The 17,366-nt window shown below is 41.1% G+C and overlaps 1 protein-coding gene across 3 annotated transcripts in view; it reads right to left on the minus strand.

The window, feature by feature from the left end:
- syt7b (synaptotagmin VIIb) overlaps positions 1-17,366 on the minus strand; it is a 120,105-nt gene that overhangs the window by 14,803 nt on the left and 87,936 nt on the right. For all 3 annotated transcript variants that reach the window (XM_077519048.1, XM_077519050.1, XM_077519049.1), the window contains one exon: positions 2,710-2,845. In XM_077519048.1, coding sequence (XP_077375174.1) covers positions 2,710-2,845 — 136 coding nt within the window. The remainder of the gene's footprint in view (positions 1-2,709; positions 2,846-17,366) is intronic.

Below are 17,366 nucleotides of genomic sequence, written 5' to 3' on the forward strand. Positions count from 1 at the left end.
GCACGAGCATTGAGCCGGCTCCAACAAGGCAAAGAACCCGTCAGCGATTACGCAATCCGCTTTCGCACCTTGGCCACAAACAGTGGCTGGAATTCCACAGCGTTACAGGACCACTTTCTGAAAGGACTCTCACCCGCCATACAAGAACTCCTGATTCCCGTGGACCTTCCAACCAACTTGGATGCTCTGATCTCCCTAGCGATTCGTGCTGATCATCGCCGACGAGAGTTGACCAAGTCCAGCGGGCACCATAGAAGGGTGGAACCAACCCCCTTTTCACCGCCAATGGAAACAGAAATGCCACAGCTCATCATGCCTCCCCGACCAGGGCCAAGGGAAGTGCCTAACGTCGAGGAGGAACCCATGCAGCTTGGTCGGGCCCAGTTAACCACCGAGGAGCGACAGCGTCGCCGCCAAGAAGGCCGCTGCTTCTACTGTGGTGAACTTGGTCATCTGGTAGGAACTTGCACCGTGAAAAGAGGTTCACCGGTGAGTTTCTCGTCACCCCGACCTGCTAAGACACAAAGAATCACGCAAGCCCAGATACGCCACCATGCTATGACCATTGACATGCCAGCACTCATCGACTCCGGTTCCGACGAGAGCCTCATGGACTGGGGCCTCGTTAAGCAAGTACGAGCCACCACCGAACCCCTTCCCCGGACCATCCAGGCCAGAGCCCTGAATGGCAAGGAACTCTTCAGCATCACCCACATCACCGAACCCCTGGAAGTACGAATTGGACAACACATCGAAAGTCTCCGTTTCCATGTAATCCAAGCTTCGTCACCCACTTTGGTTCTGGGACACCCTTGGCTACGTCAACACAACCCCCGAATTGACTGGAACTCCGGGAATATACTGGATTGGGGAAAAGATTGTAGGGATCACGTTTTGGACCAATCAGCGACCAGTGCATCCTCAGCCGCAGTCAACCTGGTCACCTTTGAGTCTCTCGCTCCTGAACCTCGCCAGTCACCGCCTCAAGCCCCCGAGTCTCGCCGGGCGCATCTCCAAGACCCTGAGCCACACCAAGTCTCTGCATCATGTCACGCCAAGTCTCTGCATCAGGTCACGCCAAGTCTCTGCATCACGCCGACCAAGCCAAAGCCGACCAAGCCGAAGCCGACCAAGCCGAAGCCGACCAAGCCGAAGCCGACCAAGCCGAAGCCGACCAAGCCGAAGCCGACCAAGCCGAAGCCGACCAAGCCGAAGCCGACCAAGCCGAAGCCGTCCACGCCGAAGCCGTCCACGCCGAAGCCGTCCACGCCGAAGCCGTCCACGCCGAAGCCGTCCACGCCGAAGCCGTCCACGCCGAAGCCGTCCACGCCAAAGCCGTCCACGCCAAAGCCGTCCACGCCAAAGCCGTCCACGCCAATTCTGCCACGTTTCGCCAAGTCTGCCAAGCCTGTCACGCCAATTCTGCCACGTTTCGCCAAGTCTGCCAAGCCTGTCACGCCAATTCTGCCACGTTTCGCCAAGTCTGCCAAGCCTGTCACGCCAATTCTGCCACGTTTCGCCAAGTCTGCCAAGCCTGTCACGCCAATTCTGCCACGTTTCGCCAAGTCTGCCAAGCCTGTCACGCCAATTCTGCCACGTTTCGCCAAGTCTGCCAAGCCTGTCACGCCAATTCTGCCACGTTTCGCCAAGTCTGCCAAGCCTGTCACGCCAATTCTGCCACGTTTGCCAAGCCTGCCACGCCTCGTCAAGTCTGCCAAGCTTGCCACGCCACGTCTGCTACGCCTCGCCAAGTCACGTCAAGTCCGCCCGCGGACTCTTCTATCGGGAACATCCTGAACGGCCCCTTGTCTGGCTTCATGGTCGCCCTCCTGGACTGCCCTTTTGTCTGGGACGGAGGGGTGGGCCGTGTTCCCACCTCCGTGCCCCCTTCCGCCCGCCCTTGTTTTTGGACTCTTTGGGTCGGATGGCCGTCAGGAGCCGGCCATTGAGGGGGGGGTACTGTCACGCCGCCACCTGCGTGACAGGCCATGCTTTTATTTTCATAGTCATGTTTCCTGTTTTATTTTGAAGTTCTGATTCTCTTCTCACCCCAGGTCACTTGCCCTTCCTGCAGTTCACTAATTACCGGTCCCCGCCCATGATCATCTCCACCTGCCACCAATCAACCAAGACAATAAAAGCCACCTGCACTTTCCCCTCAGGGCCGAAGTGTCACCGTCAGTGCATGGAAGCGTCCCACAGTCCTTATGTCCTTGTTCATGTTGCCTAGCGTTTTTGCCTTGTTTTTGTGCCTTTTCCTCCCTTTTGGAGCGCCTTTAGTTACCCCTTTTGCCTTGTGCCCTTTTTCCTCCCTAGCGGAGCGCTTTTCGTTGTCCCCAGTACCCTTTGCCTGTTTTTCCCTCCTAGTGGAGCGTTTTTTGTTCTCCACTTTTTTCCCTCCCTGTTCTCCTCTCAGTTTGAGAGGAGACCCCTGTTGGCCGGGAATAAACCTGCTGCCTGGGTGGCCTACCTTTATCCTGCGTCTGAGTCCTACCTCTCCACGTCGTGTCAACTTCATGTCTCAAGGCTTGCATGTCGCTTTCATATTGGATTAGAGGAGATGATCTGGAAGTGCCTTCTAATAGTATAAGCATAGCCATCTCATTCACTTCGATTTGAGAAGACCTTGCTGACAGCGGCCATCATGGATGACTTCAGTTACAAAGAACCAAGAGAGCAGTGTATCAATCAATGTGTATAGCGTGTTACCATGAGCATTTCACTGGTGACCGAGTTGGCTAAATCGGAGACAGATGAGTTGGCATCGTGGGCCGAGCCCTGGCGGCGTCCACTCTCATCTGGGGTGTGACCTCTGGGACTGCTGCCTGGTTTGTTACCCGGAGTCCTGGATGCAACAGATAGAAAAACACACATAGGTCGCATGCACTTAGCATGCAACATTAATGGGACACAAGCCGCTGCTTTCTGGTAAGGACTTTTCTTCTTGGTTATAGTGCTCAGACATTCATTTTAATAATTGAACAAACTAAAGTAACCTATTCACTTTCAGCTCGCCAATACTGTTGCCCTTTAATTCCTCTGATTATTTTGAGTCTATCACACCTAGGGAAAAAATGGTTTGTGATTTACTGATAACTCATGCTATCTAATCGAAGTTTCCCTATCTACAGTAACTTGAACAAGCTATTTTCTTTAACTTCTGATTTCAAAACTAGTAATCACCAGTCTTGTTGTGTTTAATGATGAGACGATGAAACATTTGATGTCACCGTCAGAACGGCCTTCCGAGGGAAACAAAGTGGCCCACGACAAAAGTGATTTTGACACCTCTGTTCTATCACAAAGGGTTTTATATATATATTTTAAGTAAAACTGCCACAATTTGTTTTTCACCTTATTTAATTGTATTTTTTTTCTCTTAACAGATGGACCTGAAGTAGAGTCAGCTTGGGCAGAGACTGAAAGGGTGGAAGAAAAAAAAGACAATAAAAACAAAAAACATTTGAATGGCCTTACATGAATATGAAATTCAACATACAAATACTGTACTGCAAATTGTTTTATTGAGTCAAACACCTGATATGCAAGATGTTATAAAGTAATGGAATTTCATATGATAGAATTAGAGCCTTTAAAAAGTCAATAAATCATAACAGATTTTTTTTTATGCATGCATGTTGTTTTAAAAAAATATATATTTTATTATTATTTTAATGCTTTACAATAGAGTATATTAAAAATTATGATTAATAATGGGAGTCAATCTGACCAAAGTGACCATTTTATAAAGAAACATGGTATAAATCTCCGTTTCCAATTTGCAATAATTTAGGTGGCGCCATTTGAACCTTTACATGTTCTGACAATCTGGTAAAATTTCTGGCTTTCTAGTTTTGTTTTGTTTTGTTTTTTTCAAATAAATTTTTCTATTTATATAACACATCAAAAAAAGACTGAAATGGGACAAATACCATCCATCCATCCATCCATCCATCCTGTTCAGGGTCATGGCTTAGCTGGCTCATATTCCAGCTGACTTTGGTGAGAGGCGTGGTTAACGTTTTGCTTTTATTTTGCTCTGTTTGACTCTGCTGTACTCTGTAGCCAGGTTAACATTGCAAATGAAAATTTGTTCTCAATTGCAGTGCCAGATAAATAAAGGTTTAAATAATAAAAACACCCTAGTCCCATTCCCAGTTCGACACATGACACATACTAATGACAAATAGCCATTCATACCTATGGACATTTTGGAGTGTTGAATTAATTAAGCTATTGTGTATGTATTTGGAATGTGGGAGGAAACCAGAGTACCCAGAGAAACATCCACAGAAAAACACAACAAAGACAAAGATGAGATTCAAACCCAGGACCACTGACTGTGAGGCATCATTGTGCCACCTCAATTGACCTGAAAACAAAACCGACTTAGTTTGCACATCAAAATTAACTCAAACTTAAAAGTTCCTAAGGTGGCAGCCACTGAGTGTGCTAAGCTGACTGATGTATTTGTCGAGACACATGCTGTAACACAGTCGCACCATTTCAAGATGTGGGCGGCCATGCCCGGGAGACAGAGTGAGAGGGACAAAGTGACCTGGCCCACTAGGTGACAGAGAGTGAGCCGCAGGACCTCAACATGCACAAAACATACTCGTCTGACATTCTCTTTGCTAAGATTGACAATACGTTGCGGGGTTTCTCTCGGAATGTATAATAAACGTGCTGATGTCCACTCCTCAACAACCTTCATCACATTCAGCCCAGAACAACTGTAGTATAGAGCCTGAGGAGATTCCGTCTAAATGCTTTATGAAGAGGAGAAAAGAGACCCGGGAGAGTTTCACCATCCTAAGCCTGACAACAGATGACACTGCTCATCATGAGCCTGCTCTCCTGGATTAGAGCGACCAAGGGGGAAAGTAAAAAAGTGTGCACCTCTGGCCACCACGGTGTCAGAGTGAATGGACTGACTGGTGAGCTCCCCACAGCTCTTTCTATTCAACTAGTCTGACTCAAGTATTTGGTAAATAGCAGTTGAGGATTAGGCCTTATTTATTGCATTGCTTTGATAGAAAAAAAAGCAAATAGGCTACATATGCATCACAATAAATATGAAAGAAAGACACCTATGTTTCTTTCAGGGCCCATACCTCTTATTAGTACTCAAGGAGGCAGATGACCTCAACACAAATCAATATCACACTTGTTTTTTACGGTACAGTACGTCATTAATTTTAACTCAGTTTTATGAATTATGAAATTACTCTATCAATAACTTAAAGATGCAACAACCATGTTTCTATTAGTTTAACAATTTCCCCACTTTTATGTTAGAGTAGAAAAATATTTTATTGTACATTTAGAACAGATATAAAATTTGCGATTAATCGTGAGTTAACTATTGAAGTTGTGATTAATTACGATGAAACTTTTTAACTCACTTTTAATTCACACTCAAGACATTTTCACTGAAGCAACGCCCTTTGCTCCCAGCTGTTTTACTGGATTATGACTGATTTTGCAAGGCCCACAGAATATTGTGTTCTATTGCTATAAAACCATGGAACCTACCAAAAGAAAGATTACTGTCTCCTCTTTCATCAGGAAAATAAAAGTATATTTCTATCTGTTTCTGTTTTGCAGCAATGAGCATTAGAATATAGCTAAGTTTCATCATTATTCACAAATCTGCTTAGAATTGTGGGCAAACAGCTTGTTTTCATCATGGCCCAGGTTGATCTATTATACTCGGCTACCACCTGCTGGCCATTTTTGTAATTACTACTATTTATTTTATCTGTTCTCTGCAGTTGTGAGGCTGCATCAAAGTATTCTGTAGGCTGTAGCATAAAAAAAACAAAAAAACACACGAATAAATACGTCTTTGGGACACTTAATACATTTAAAATAGAACGTATTTATACGTTTTTGGGAGCAAATTAGTTCATTGCCTGACACCCCTAATATTAACACACATCTGAGAAATACAGTTGGAGTTGTGGTCACATAATTCTAAACGGAAACTCAAAAACCTGTAAGATTAATATAATTAATTACAGCGTGCCAAAGACACAGTCAGTAAATCACAATACACACCTAACAGAGAAAGAAATTTAAGGAGTCAGCATGAAAGGCAAGGGAACAAAATAGGCCAAGTTTGGTCAAGCTGAAAAGTCATACAATGGAAAAAAGGAAGCAAACTGCCGTGTTATATTAGGCAAGAAATATCGGAGAAAGCGAAACGGCAATGGTGCTAGATGGACGGGGTTGTACCACAAGGAGACAAGTAAAAGAGAGTGCAAGCGAATAAGAGAAAAACACAGAGGAGACGATGCTGACCCAGTGTAGAGGAGAAACAATTGATTTGTCACGCTGTGTTTCTTCACTGTGATCTGCAGGTCAGAGCAGCTACAATGAAGCACAGAGTGAATTCAAAACGAGACACGTGTCCAATACACAAATATACCAGCTGGCTGTCACACTGGTCCATTGACTGTCTCCAGTATGTGGGGGTGGTATCTTAGCAATAGTTTCAGAGGTATTTTTCAATACTGCGGGGACTAATCGCAGATAAACCCCCCCAAAAAAATAGGCGTTCCTGTTGGGAAACAATAATAAAGTTGATACAAAAATCTTAACTTTGCCAGCAAGCTGAATTCTAGCGGTATTTGTGAGTTCACATTTCAAAAACTCCAGAGAATACGTTTTGTACCGCTCTAGCTTATACGTTTGCAGCAGATTTTTTTTAGGTCGGACCATTCAGGCGTTGTTTACGGCGGGACGAAACCAATAAGCGGCGATGGCGGTGGGGGTTGTGGGGGACTAACAAACAAACTTAATAGACGAATGGACGCTGCAATTCTGTTCTTGCAGAATTACTCAAAGATGTTCATTAGTGCTCCCCCCCCCACCTTTTAAGACAAGAGGGAAGACGACATTTTCATCCGTTGCCTTGATTGGTCAAACGTGCAAGGATGCCGCATTGCCCAATCAGGTCGAAGTGTTGTACAGCAAGTCCCTCCTTCCCCAAACGGAGTCCCAGATTGATAATACGAAGAACTCCCTTTAGTGAATCACAATTATCAATCTGGCTTGAGTTGTGAGGTTACAAAAATCTGGGTTCGGAAGGATGAATACAGGGGAGAACACTGCTAAAGCCAAACAATCTAACATGTCCATTGTTATATGCTCGACCTTTTAGTGTACTAATAATTGGGTGTCAGTTGCCACTCACAGCAAGTTTTAAAATAATTCTGATGATGAAGAATACAAATACAAAAAACCTGAGCAACTAACAAAAGACAATCCTGACCAAAAAAAACCCTATTCGTTAAATTAAGTGATTAGCTGCAAGTTAAGAATTTCAGAGATGAATTAATTGTAGGAAAATTTGTAAATAATAAGTTATAAATTTGCTGCAATGAAGAACTGCTCATGCTTGCAATGAAGAATGCTTTGCTCTGTTCCCACTCACATTCACGTAGCCTGGCTATTTGAAGATGAATCAAAAGCTGAAGAACCACAATATCTAACGCAGCAGAATGGTTCGAGCCAGTCTGCTGAGGCCGCCTGTTTTCTGTTAAGAAATGATTGCAAACTTGACCACACGTACTCAGCAATCTTCCACTCACATGCACAACACATAGACAAACAAGTACACTGTGTTCCAAATATGCCCTGCATTTGCATTTTTAGGGTTGGAACACCCATGTAACCAGCGGCGTGGAAAACCAAATAAAAAGAGAGGGTGAGGAGAGGAATCTTCAGAGAGTGCAGAAGTGAATTGTATTAGTCAGTTCCACTCCTCTCTCCTCACGAGCCCTGAACTGAGTGCCTCCTCTCCTTTTTGTGTCGTGTTTAATAGATGTCAAACCTGACATTTAATTAAAACATAAACTATGATTATTATTGTCATTGTAGTTTACGTATTATGCCCTTTCCATGAAGTTATATTAGTTCCCAGCATTTCTTGAACCAAACACGCCACAAGTGGGATGTGTGCAATTCCAGTCCTGCACAACTAGCCATATAGCAAAATTAAAGGATCACTTCCTTGAGATGCATGCAGATGGGGAATACAAGAAAACAACACTATTGGTGATTACTCGCACAGGTATCGGTCTGACAAAAATTTGTATCAAACGTCCCTCGTAGTAGATAAGATAAAGTGCTACAAGCATCCCCCAACATTAAAACACCCGTTTCTTGTCAATGCAGTTTTACTTTAGCCTAAGGAATGGGATGGAAGAACCATTCACCAGAGGCCATCGAAGACATAATATATGCCCGTCAACTGGATCTCTAGCCCAAGAGTCAATAATTTCCTACTTGTAGGAGTGCAAAGATCAATGAGAAGTCACTAAATCTCATTAAATCAGCACCCAGCACGTACACCAGAGACCACACGGACAATCAAGCTTACATAAACACACACACACAGATTTTTTTTTTAGTGTAGTTTTAGAGGAGAGGTGCATTTTGTGTTTTTTCATAATCCCGATCTGATGGGCACATGCTGTCAAGAAAGCAACCCTGCTCAAAACTATATGCTGTAATCGACCAGCATTTCTAAACTTAATTGAAAAATCTCATGAAATGTCAAGCATGAATACTGAAATAATAATGATGTCATCTCAATTGATTGTTCTAGTGGAGTTTATTTGTACTTGGAGTGAAAAAGACTGATTTAGGGATGAGCACACAGTGGTTTTGTCAGAACCTCAAAATATGCAGTAAAAGTAACAACAACAAAAAAGTCGAAATCCCAAATCAGGCCATTGATGTATTTTTTTTAAGGATTTCTGTTAGTGTTGCCGGAAACGTTTATACGTCCAGGGGCCTCATTACACATCTACGTTTATAATGAGGACTCATTATAGAAACTGAAGCACCGTAATCACATTTGAACAATTAAGTCACAAAATGGCGAAGAATTTTGAGGCATGACAACCTTTAATAATTCCGGTAGTAGATGTCATGTCCTCCAAACTGACACAGATAGTAATAAAACACATTTTGGCATTCATTCTAATTTTGTATGGTGTGCAAAGGACAAGCATGTTTATTGATGTGGAAAAATCCATATAGGCATGGAGGCTACTCATTCTGTGGGACTAGCAGAAAATACTCATTTTGACGCCACCCGACAGAGAGAGAAAAACTACTGAAATTACAAACAACTATTGTGCCGTCACATTTAATTACCATACATATTTCATAACTGCTTTTATCAAATTGATGAAGTTGTCTACATTCAGTAAAAACGTTCACCTTATTTAATATTTCATCTCAACGAATGAAGCTGTGTCGTGCTTCAAACAGGACGACACATCTACAGCTGTGTGTTGGCCCTTGCTTGCTTGTGACTATCTTGTGGGGGACTGTAGTTATATAATTCATCCTTGGAGGTTGTCGTAACCATGACTACTGAAATGTGCGCACCAACTTAAGGTTGTACTCACTACCATCATGCATTTTACACAGGGTTGGAGTAACCATGGCAACCATAGCATTAAAGGAGGGCAGGAAAATCCAAATAATAATCAAAATATCACAAATTCACGGAGAAGTCTCCAACAAAATGTTTGTAACATTCTCTTCAAACTACATATACCCACATGTGAACTCCTGCTGACCTTTTGCATGCACCACGACTCCACTTTGGCCATGCCTAGTTCATGCTGATTCATAAATGCCCAAAAGCCATGAGTCAACAATAGCTGGATCTTAAGTATGTATACAGATTGAATGAATGAAGAGGTAATGTCACAAATGAGTAATTTGTTTGTCATAATGAATATATGGGCCTAAATTTAAATGTGATTTCAGTGTACTTGACAACCATATATATATATATATATATATATATATATATATATATATATATATATATATATATATATATATATATATATATATATATATATATATAATTTTCTTTTAAACATTTTTTATCAATGTCTTTCAGTTGTGCATGTACAATATTTAGAACTTTTATTTACAACACAAAATCCACAATAACTCACAGCTACGGCTCTGCATTGTCAGGGAGTGGAAGGTGTATTAGCTCATCTGCAGAGGTGTATTTCCAACATTTTTATAGCCAAATGATACTGTTTATAGTCGTGGCGGAGAGTTGGGGGGGGGGGGGGGGGGGTCACGAAATATTTTCTTACTCGGGGTCATAACGAAAAATAATTCAGATGTGTCTTAATGTCTTCCTGGCAGGGTTTGCAGGAAGTCTTTGTATTTTATTCCCAGCTTGAAAGGAAATTCAATCTTACGACCGTATTTCTGCCCCCAGCCTTTACCTCTACCTTACCAATTTCATAAAAGGTGCTCTCAATTTGCTGACCCCACTGTTCAGAAGCGAGCTACAAGTTGTGCAGAGTGGCCACAAATGATCATTTTTAGTTATATTTATGTTTCTACGATAATTGTAAAAAACTTGAATGTTTCCAACGTTGAGCACATGACCCTCCAAAGGTCTTTGCACCTAAAACTAAAGTTTAAAAAAATAATAATGAAATAAAATAAAAATGACAACGCTTTTAAAAAAGTGAAAACTAACTGTTTATGTTGAAAAAATTTACTAAAGCTAACTATAATTATAGAAAAAAAGTTCCTCGCTTTTGTCTTTTTCAATTAATATCATACATGAGCTTTAGGGTTCATTTTAAATGTATTTATTTCCATATTGCTATAAGTCCAAACAAAAGAAAGAAGGTCAAACAGATGTTTGAGAATTGTAATGTACTTTACTTTATTACACAATAAATAGTGACCTCTTTTTATCATCTTGCACTCAACAAATTCTCCATATGTTAAAAAAGAAAACAACAAAAAACCCAATAGCCTACTAAAACAATATAACTACTAAACCTGGATTAAAAGTAACTACATTTAAACAGAATACAAAACTAACAATAAAGAAAAGTCCAAAACTATTGTAACCCTGCTTTAAAGTGCATGCAATGTTGCAAAATACTCAAGCAATCGTTTTTGCAAACAAACTGTAAATTCATGCATGGAAACTGTCCATGCAGGAATACTATTTTCTTTTGAAGATGTGCAGCAAGAGGGCCGATTCATCACTCTGGCAAAAGTGACAGTTATCTACGCTGACAGAAGAGTTGTGCTGTGAGAGCATCCCATCACAAGCATCACCATCCCCAGGAAAGGGAGGAATATGAATACGAAGATGGATGAATATAAAAAAGAAAGGCTAACTAACAAAAGGGCAGACCAAGAGAACGGATCAAAAGATACTCGAAATATGACATCCTAGACAAGATTATAACAATATTAACAAGAACAACAAAAAGGTTTTTTTTCCTTGTATGTGAGTATGTTCATGACTAAAGTAAATTACTAATTATTTAAGACAGGGAAGGGCAACTTTAATGCTGGAGATTTGGAGACACAATTTTTCATCAGTGCTACTTTGGGCTCACAGAGGACCATGCAATTCCTAGCTAGATGTTTGACAAAAACGTCATTTTAAATATTCATAAAATACATGTGTATATGCAAAATGTATGCGATTCACATCATTTCAAATAATTTAATAATTTTTAAAAATGCATCCACAATTCTAATCTAAGAAAGGTTTTGATGCAAACAACAAAATAACCACATCAGAATTATTATTATTTTTTTTTCAGAAAATTACCATTCAAGCCTACCACCAATTCTTATTTTGCGCCAGCAAACGAGTAATTCGGCCAGCGACGGCGACTTGGCAGCTAGGGGGAAGCCCGGCGAGCTGGATTGACCCCGGGTTTTCACCGGATGCGGTTGCGGTGCGGTTGCGGTGCGGTGCGTCTTGACTGCGTGCTCCGGACGGGTCAATTTTTTTGTCAATCCACACCGGCTCCGCACAGCTGCGGTCCGGCAGCTCCGTCGCCGCCCACTTCCCAACGTGTCTCGCGGGACCGCGCGCTCGCGATCATGTGGCATTTCACAACGACAAACATACAGAAAGTCTGCTCAACAGAGAAGCAGAAAGAGAGGTAGACTTCTTTTGATTTAACCTTTTCTTCTTCTTCTGCTATGAGATTCCATGCAGCATCCTTTTTTTGGTTGTCCTTGTAAAGTATATTAATAACGAGAGTCGGGTCAGTGCGGGTCCACTCTTTATTTCTGTCTTCCCCGTCCGGCTGCCGCTCAGTACGGCAAGCGAGACGGGCACAACAAGCAATCGCGAACATCAAACTCACAATACATTACAGTCCTTATAAAAAGGATGTGCCGTGTCATATATTATTTTGTGGTTTTCCACCTCCAATATAAACCTCTCCTCGTCCATGTTCGCTGGTGTCTAAACCGTGAATGAGCACATGGCCCGGCGACGCCCACGTCACGTTTTGCTGAAAAACTTGCGAAATAGGAGCTGGCGAGTGTTTTATTCTGAAAGGTAACCGGAAATTTATTTTGAAACTGCCTCGGTCTTCCTGTCCCGCTCGATGTGTTTTGTGCTAGCTTGCCATTTGCCGGAGGCCTACCGCTGCGGCGTCCGGCAAAAATAGAAAATAGGTCTATCCTTGCGGAAGGCTTGCGGCACGCCGCAGGCCTTCCGCAGTCGACACGCAACGCAACCGCATCCGGTGAAAACCCGGGGTGAGTCGGAGCAGCTGACGAGAGTAGCTAGCGGGAGTTAGTCGGAGCCATCGGCGGGAGTGGCTAGCGGGAGAAGCTAGTCAAATAAAAAAAGATAATAAAAGCTTGCTAGGGCAAAGCAGAAGGTGACAAGCGGCGGGAGCCCGAATCACGGGACTCAGCGATGACCACCTGCAGCCCCCAGCAAGCGGTGGTGGACCAATTGGCTCCGACACCAGATGCAAACACCACCAGGGCTAACTACGTTTGCAAAGTTGACCTTCAGGCATCCGTAGCAGGAAGATGGCGGCAAAACATGTCAGCCTCTTGGAAGGTGAGACTCAAGCCATGTTATAATTAGCGATTACAAGACCTATGATTATATTAAAAAAATGTATGTTGATGTTAGAGAACATACTTTTTTTTCACATTATTGAAGTCAATAGTGTTTTTTAAATGAATGAATTCTTAGTTCACCACTAGATGGCACTAAAGATTACACACTGTCACTTTAAGATGAGATCTTAAAATGTATTTATTGCACTGCAATGACAATGACAATGCCAGTATGGTCTTAGTGTTGGTAAATGTTGAACCTATTTAATAAACAGCTTGGAGGAGGTCCAAGAAAAAGCCACTTTACTTGATACATAATCTGCTTTCACATAAGAGAAAAGGTCACTGCTCTGGAGAGCGTAACTCGTTCATTCATTTTCTGTATCCCTTATCAGGTTCAGAGTCACAAAGAAGCTGGAGCCTATCCCAGCTGACTTTGAAAACATGGCTTGGTCGCCTGTCAATCACAGAATTGGCTCACATTCACACCTATGGACAATTTAGAACACTCAACCTAACATGCACTTTTTGTAAGTCACATGCATGCACACTGAAAGGTCAGTCGTCACTATTTGCAATTCCCTGAAAGTAAAGTTATTATTCCTACATGTTCAAGGGGTTGTGTTATTACGCAAAGAACCACTAGAAGAATATGACACAATTGTCATGTAGATTGTAGATGACTATCAAAAATACTGCATGTGAAGAATAAATTTGATCATGTTTGTAAAAGAAAAAAAAATCTCAAACTCAGCCATCAGCAGAATGGCAAGTTGTCGGTCAGGAGGAATGATGAAGGTTCCATAAAGTACCTTGTTGCAAAGTGCATCTCCATAAACATACGTACATAGGTCATGTTAATCATCTACTGGCTGTGGGAGACCATGAAGCGCAATAACACTTCCATGTCCTATGATGGATGAGGCCTATGCTCCCATGTCAGGCCACTCAGCGCTCCCCACAAAAGGCAACAAATCATCCGGTCGCAGCCACCTCAATTCGCAAGCCAATACAAGTAATGGAGTCATCGAAAGTTATTTGAACAGATGTGGTTGTTTATGTTTTCTATCCATTTGTACTTATTTATTCAGCGGAAGGAAAGGCGTTTCTTGCTATCACTTTGTTGTATCTTTTGATGATCTAAAACCTTCTCCCACTCAGTCACAAATGAGGAACCAATGGAGGAGATCCAAATGTAGTTGTAACATTTTATTTTAACGACGCCAATGAACATTTACTGCTGACCTACATCACTTTTTTCTTTTTCTCCTGACAATCATCTCTCCTCTCAGGCCAGTGGCCAGCCTGGAGCGTCGTTACCAGGCTCGACTCACTGTGATTGCTGGCTCAGAGTTGGATATGCTCGCTGATAAAGGGAGGAAACAACCTCCCTGCCTGATTGATAATACACACTTGCAACTCAGCTGCTACCGGCGAACATGATTTCCACTGAGGCCACCAACCGCTTACTTCTACATCAGCACTTTTTATGACATTCCAGGACACGGTTTGTGATTGTATCCCTATACAGATTTATCTTTTGCTGTATTTTGTGCAACAATTGGTTGTTAATATCAAAGAGCAATGTGATCACTATTTTATTTAGTAGCTATATCTTTTTTTGAGAGACGGTTCCCTTTTTACTATCTGTTTCGGGTTAGCCATTTTAGGCCAAGTAAATAACCAAAATTCTGTATGGAGCCGCAAAACATTTGAAGACTGTGATGAAAGAAACATTGTGTTAGTGTTAGTAAAGTAGTACTGAGGGTCCACGAGCTAATTAGAGCTGCACCACATCACAAAAGTATGCAGCATCCAACACTTCGACATTCATTTTCTTCAACCTTTCCTTTTCCGTTTTTGGAATTTTTTTCCGCCATTCATTTTCAGACTGATCATTTTCTGCCCCTATCTATACTGAAATCACGTGTTTTGCTTGCCTTTTTGAAACGTAGCAATCTTAAATGCCTTGGCAAATTGTTGCTCTCTCTCTCTCTCTCTCTCTCTCTCTCTCTCTCTCTCTTTTTTTCTGCCTTTTTTCCCCAGAATTTTTCTGACATTTTTGGCAATTTTGTGGACACTTACTATTTTAGGGATTTCCTCTTTTGTTTTTGGACATTTCATAGTTACTTTTTGAACATTTTCCTTTCTGGATTTAAAAAAGAAAATAAAAAAAATTCTGATTTATTATTATTTTTTTCTTTTTCTTTTTTTTCTGGTAATTCCAAAATTATTTTATTGTAATTTTCTGCCTTTATTTATTTATTTTTGTATTTGTATTTTTTTGGACATTTTAGGTTACTTTTTGAACATTTTCTTTTCTGCCTTTCTTATTCAATTCTCTGACTTTTTTTTTTTTTTTTTTTGCAATTTCATGGGCATTTTATGATAAATTTCTGCTTTTCATCTTCCTGTTTGGATATTTTATGGTCACTTTTTGGACATTTTTAGATTATTTTTTAAAAAACTTTATTCATCTTTTTCTGACAACTTAAAAATTTGGTCTGACATTTTTGGAATATTTAATTACTTTTTTTTAAAAATGTAAATCATTAATTCATTTGAAGAATATTTTATCTTAAAAAAATACAACTAACTATGTAAAAATATTTATTTATTTGTTTTTATTTATTTGTTTTTATTTATTTATTTATTTAGTTATTTATTTAGAGATCCACAGGGAGCCACAGGAGAGGGAATAAAGAGCCACATGTGGCTCCAGAGCCGCAGGTTGCAGACCCCTGGTTTAGGCGGATGTGTCCTCTACAATCCATTATTTTGTGTTTATTGGATCCATTTCTGTCAACTGTTAGACAATCAATCCCCAAATTTTCTTGGCAATAATATGTTCTATACGCCCTCACTAGTCTAAGCATGGCATTCTGATTAATATTGTGTTTGTGTAATTTGAATTAAGAAGCAAAATCCACCCCATTTAAAAAATAAATAAATCTCAGTGATGCTCAGGTAACGACCAATTTTCTGAGTTTGGCCATGTGACATTTGCAAGCTAAGCCTTAAAACTACTGAATGCAGAAAATTGAATTTCAAACCGCTACTGCCACCTGTGGCCAAAAAATGAAACTGTATTTTCCCTTCTTCACATAAACAAATGCGCACATGATTTTACATCCACAGATAGAAGGTGGGAAATTAAAACCCAAATTCTGTCTAAAAAGTATTGGTCAGAGGCTTGCAGGAGTTCAAATGATGAACAACGAAGAAGTTAATCTACTAAATATAAATACTTCAGTCATCATAAATAGTGAAATAAAAAGGCTATTGTAAAGATATTTAGGGGCAAATTGTTACAAAGCGTAGCTTTAATTGGTCATTACCTGAGCCCTGAGCAACTGTGATGTCATTTTCAGTCAACATCAAGAGGCAAAATGGCCACCCCGAGCACCTTCTGAGATGGAGAAAAACTACTGGGGGCTATAGAACAGTAAATACAAAACAGGACAGAGCTTCAGACTTCATTGTATAGAACTACATGCATAAAAATACTGTAGTAAATCCAAAAATAAGAATGTAAAAATCTTCATATGTATTGCAATAATATTTAGCAGCCCACGCAAACACACAATTCTATGCTTATTTGAAATGCTAACTATTTGATGGGCACGTTTGACTGCTTTTACAAATGGCGAGTTGAGCTTGGAAATTGCAGGGCCAGTGCACTCTTTGAAATGTACTCATATTTATTTCCCGGTTGTATTCTCGACGTGGTGGATCTCTCAGATCATTAAGATTCAGCTCCGCCGTGCAACAGCGGCTTTCTGTGCTGATAATAAGTCAAACAGCGTCAGAGCTCCCATCACAGTTATCTGCAGGTGTTTGATTGTGTCCAGTCCTGCACAGGACTTCAATCGGTTTAGGTTGAGTCACTCAAACACAGTAACCCAAAGTGACTTTTGCACATGCAACAAAGACTTTACAAATAAGAAAGAAAAACATTTTGTCTGGCGATTGCACTGACAACGTATAAATGTGTCCTTTGGCAACCTAATGAATGGTAATCATAGCTGCAATACTGTTCTGTGATATGCAATCAGTAGAAGATAGCTACATCAGCTGCTGTTTACAAAATCACACCTTAACCACATTGAGCCATTTGGTTGCAGAAAGAAATTGAAGAATTCATGAAAGTTAGAAGAAGATTGGTTGTGAAAAGGAGGGTGAGAAAAGATCAGATTTGATCACTGAAGTCAGCTGCCAAGGCTGGCTTAGTATTGGATATATTTTTTCAGTCAATTTCAGATGTGGCACAAACTGAACTTTTAATAAAGACTGCTGCATGGAAGTACTGAAAAGGATCATCTATCTACTAATATGATTTGAATCTAAACAACTCTTGTCATTGTAAGTCAAAATCTTTGGAATTCCACATGGGTGTACTTATTGATTGATTGGTAGATTCAACAGCGCACACGGACTTACATATGAATGGATTGTCAGTGCTGCTTGCC

The sequence above is a fragment of the Festucalex cinctus genome, chromosome 4 (assembly GCF_051991245.1).
Source record: "Festucalex cinctus isolate MCC-2025b chromosome 4, RoL_Fcin_1.0, whole genome shotgun sequence".
NCBI lineage: Eukaryota > Metazoa > Chordata > Actinopteri > Syngnathiformes > Syngnathidae > Festucalex > Festucalex cinctus.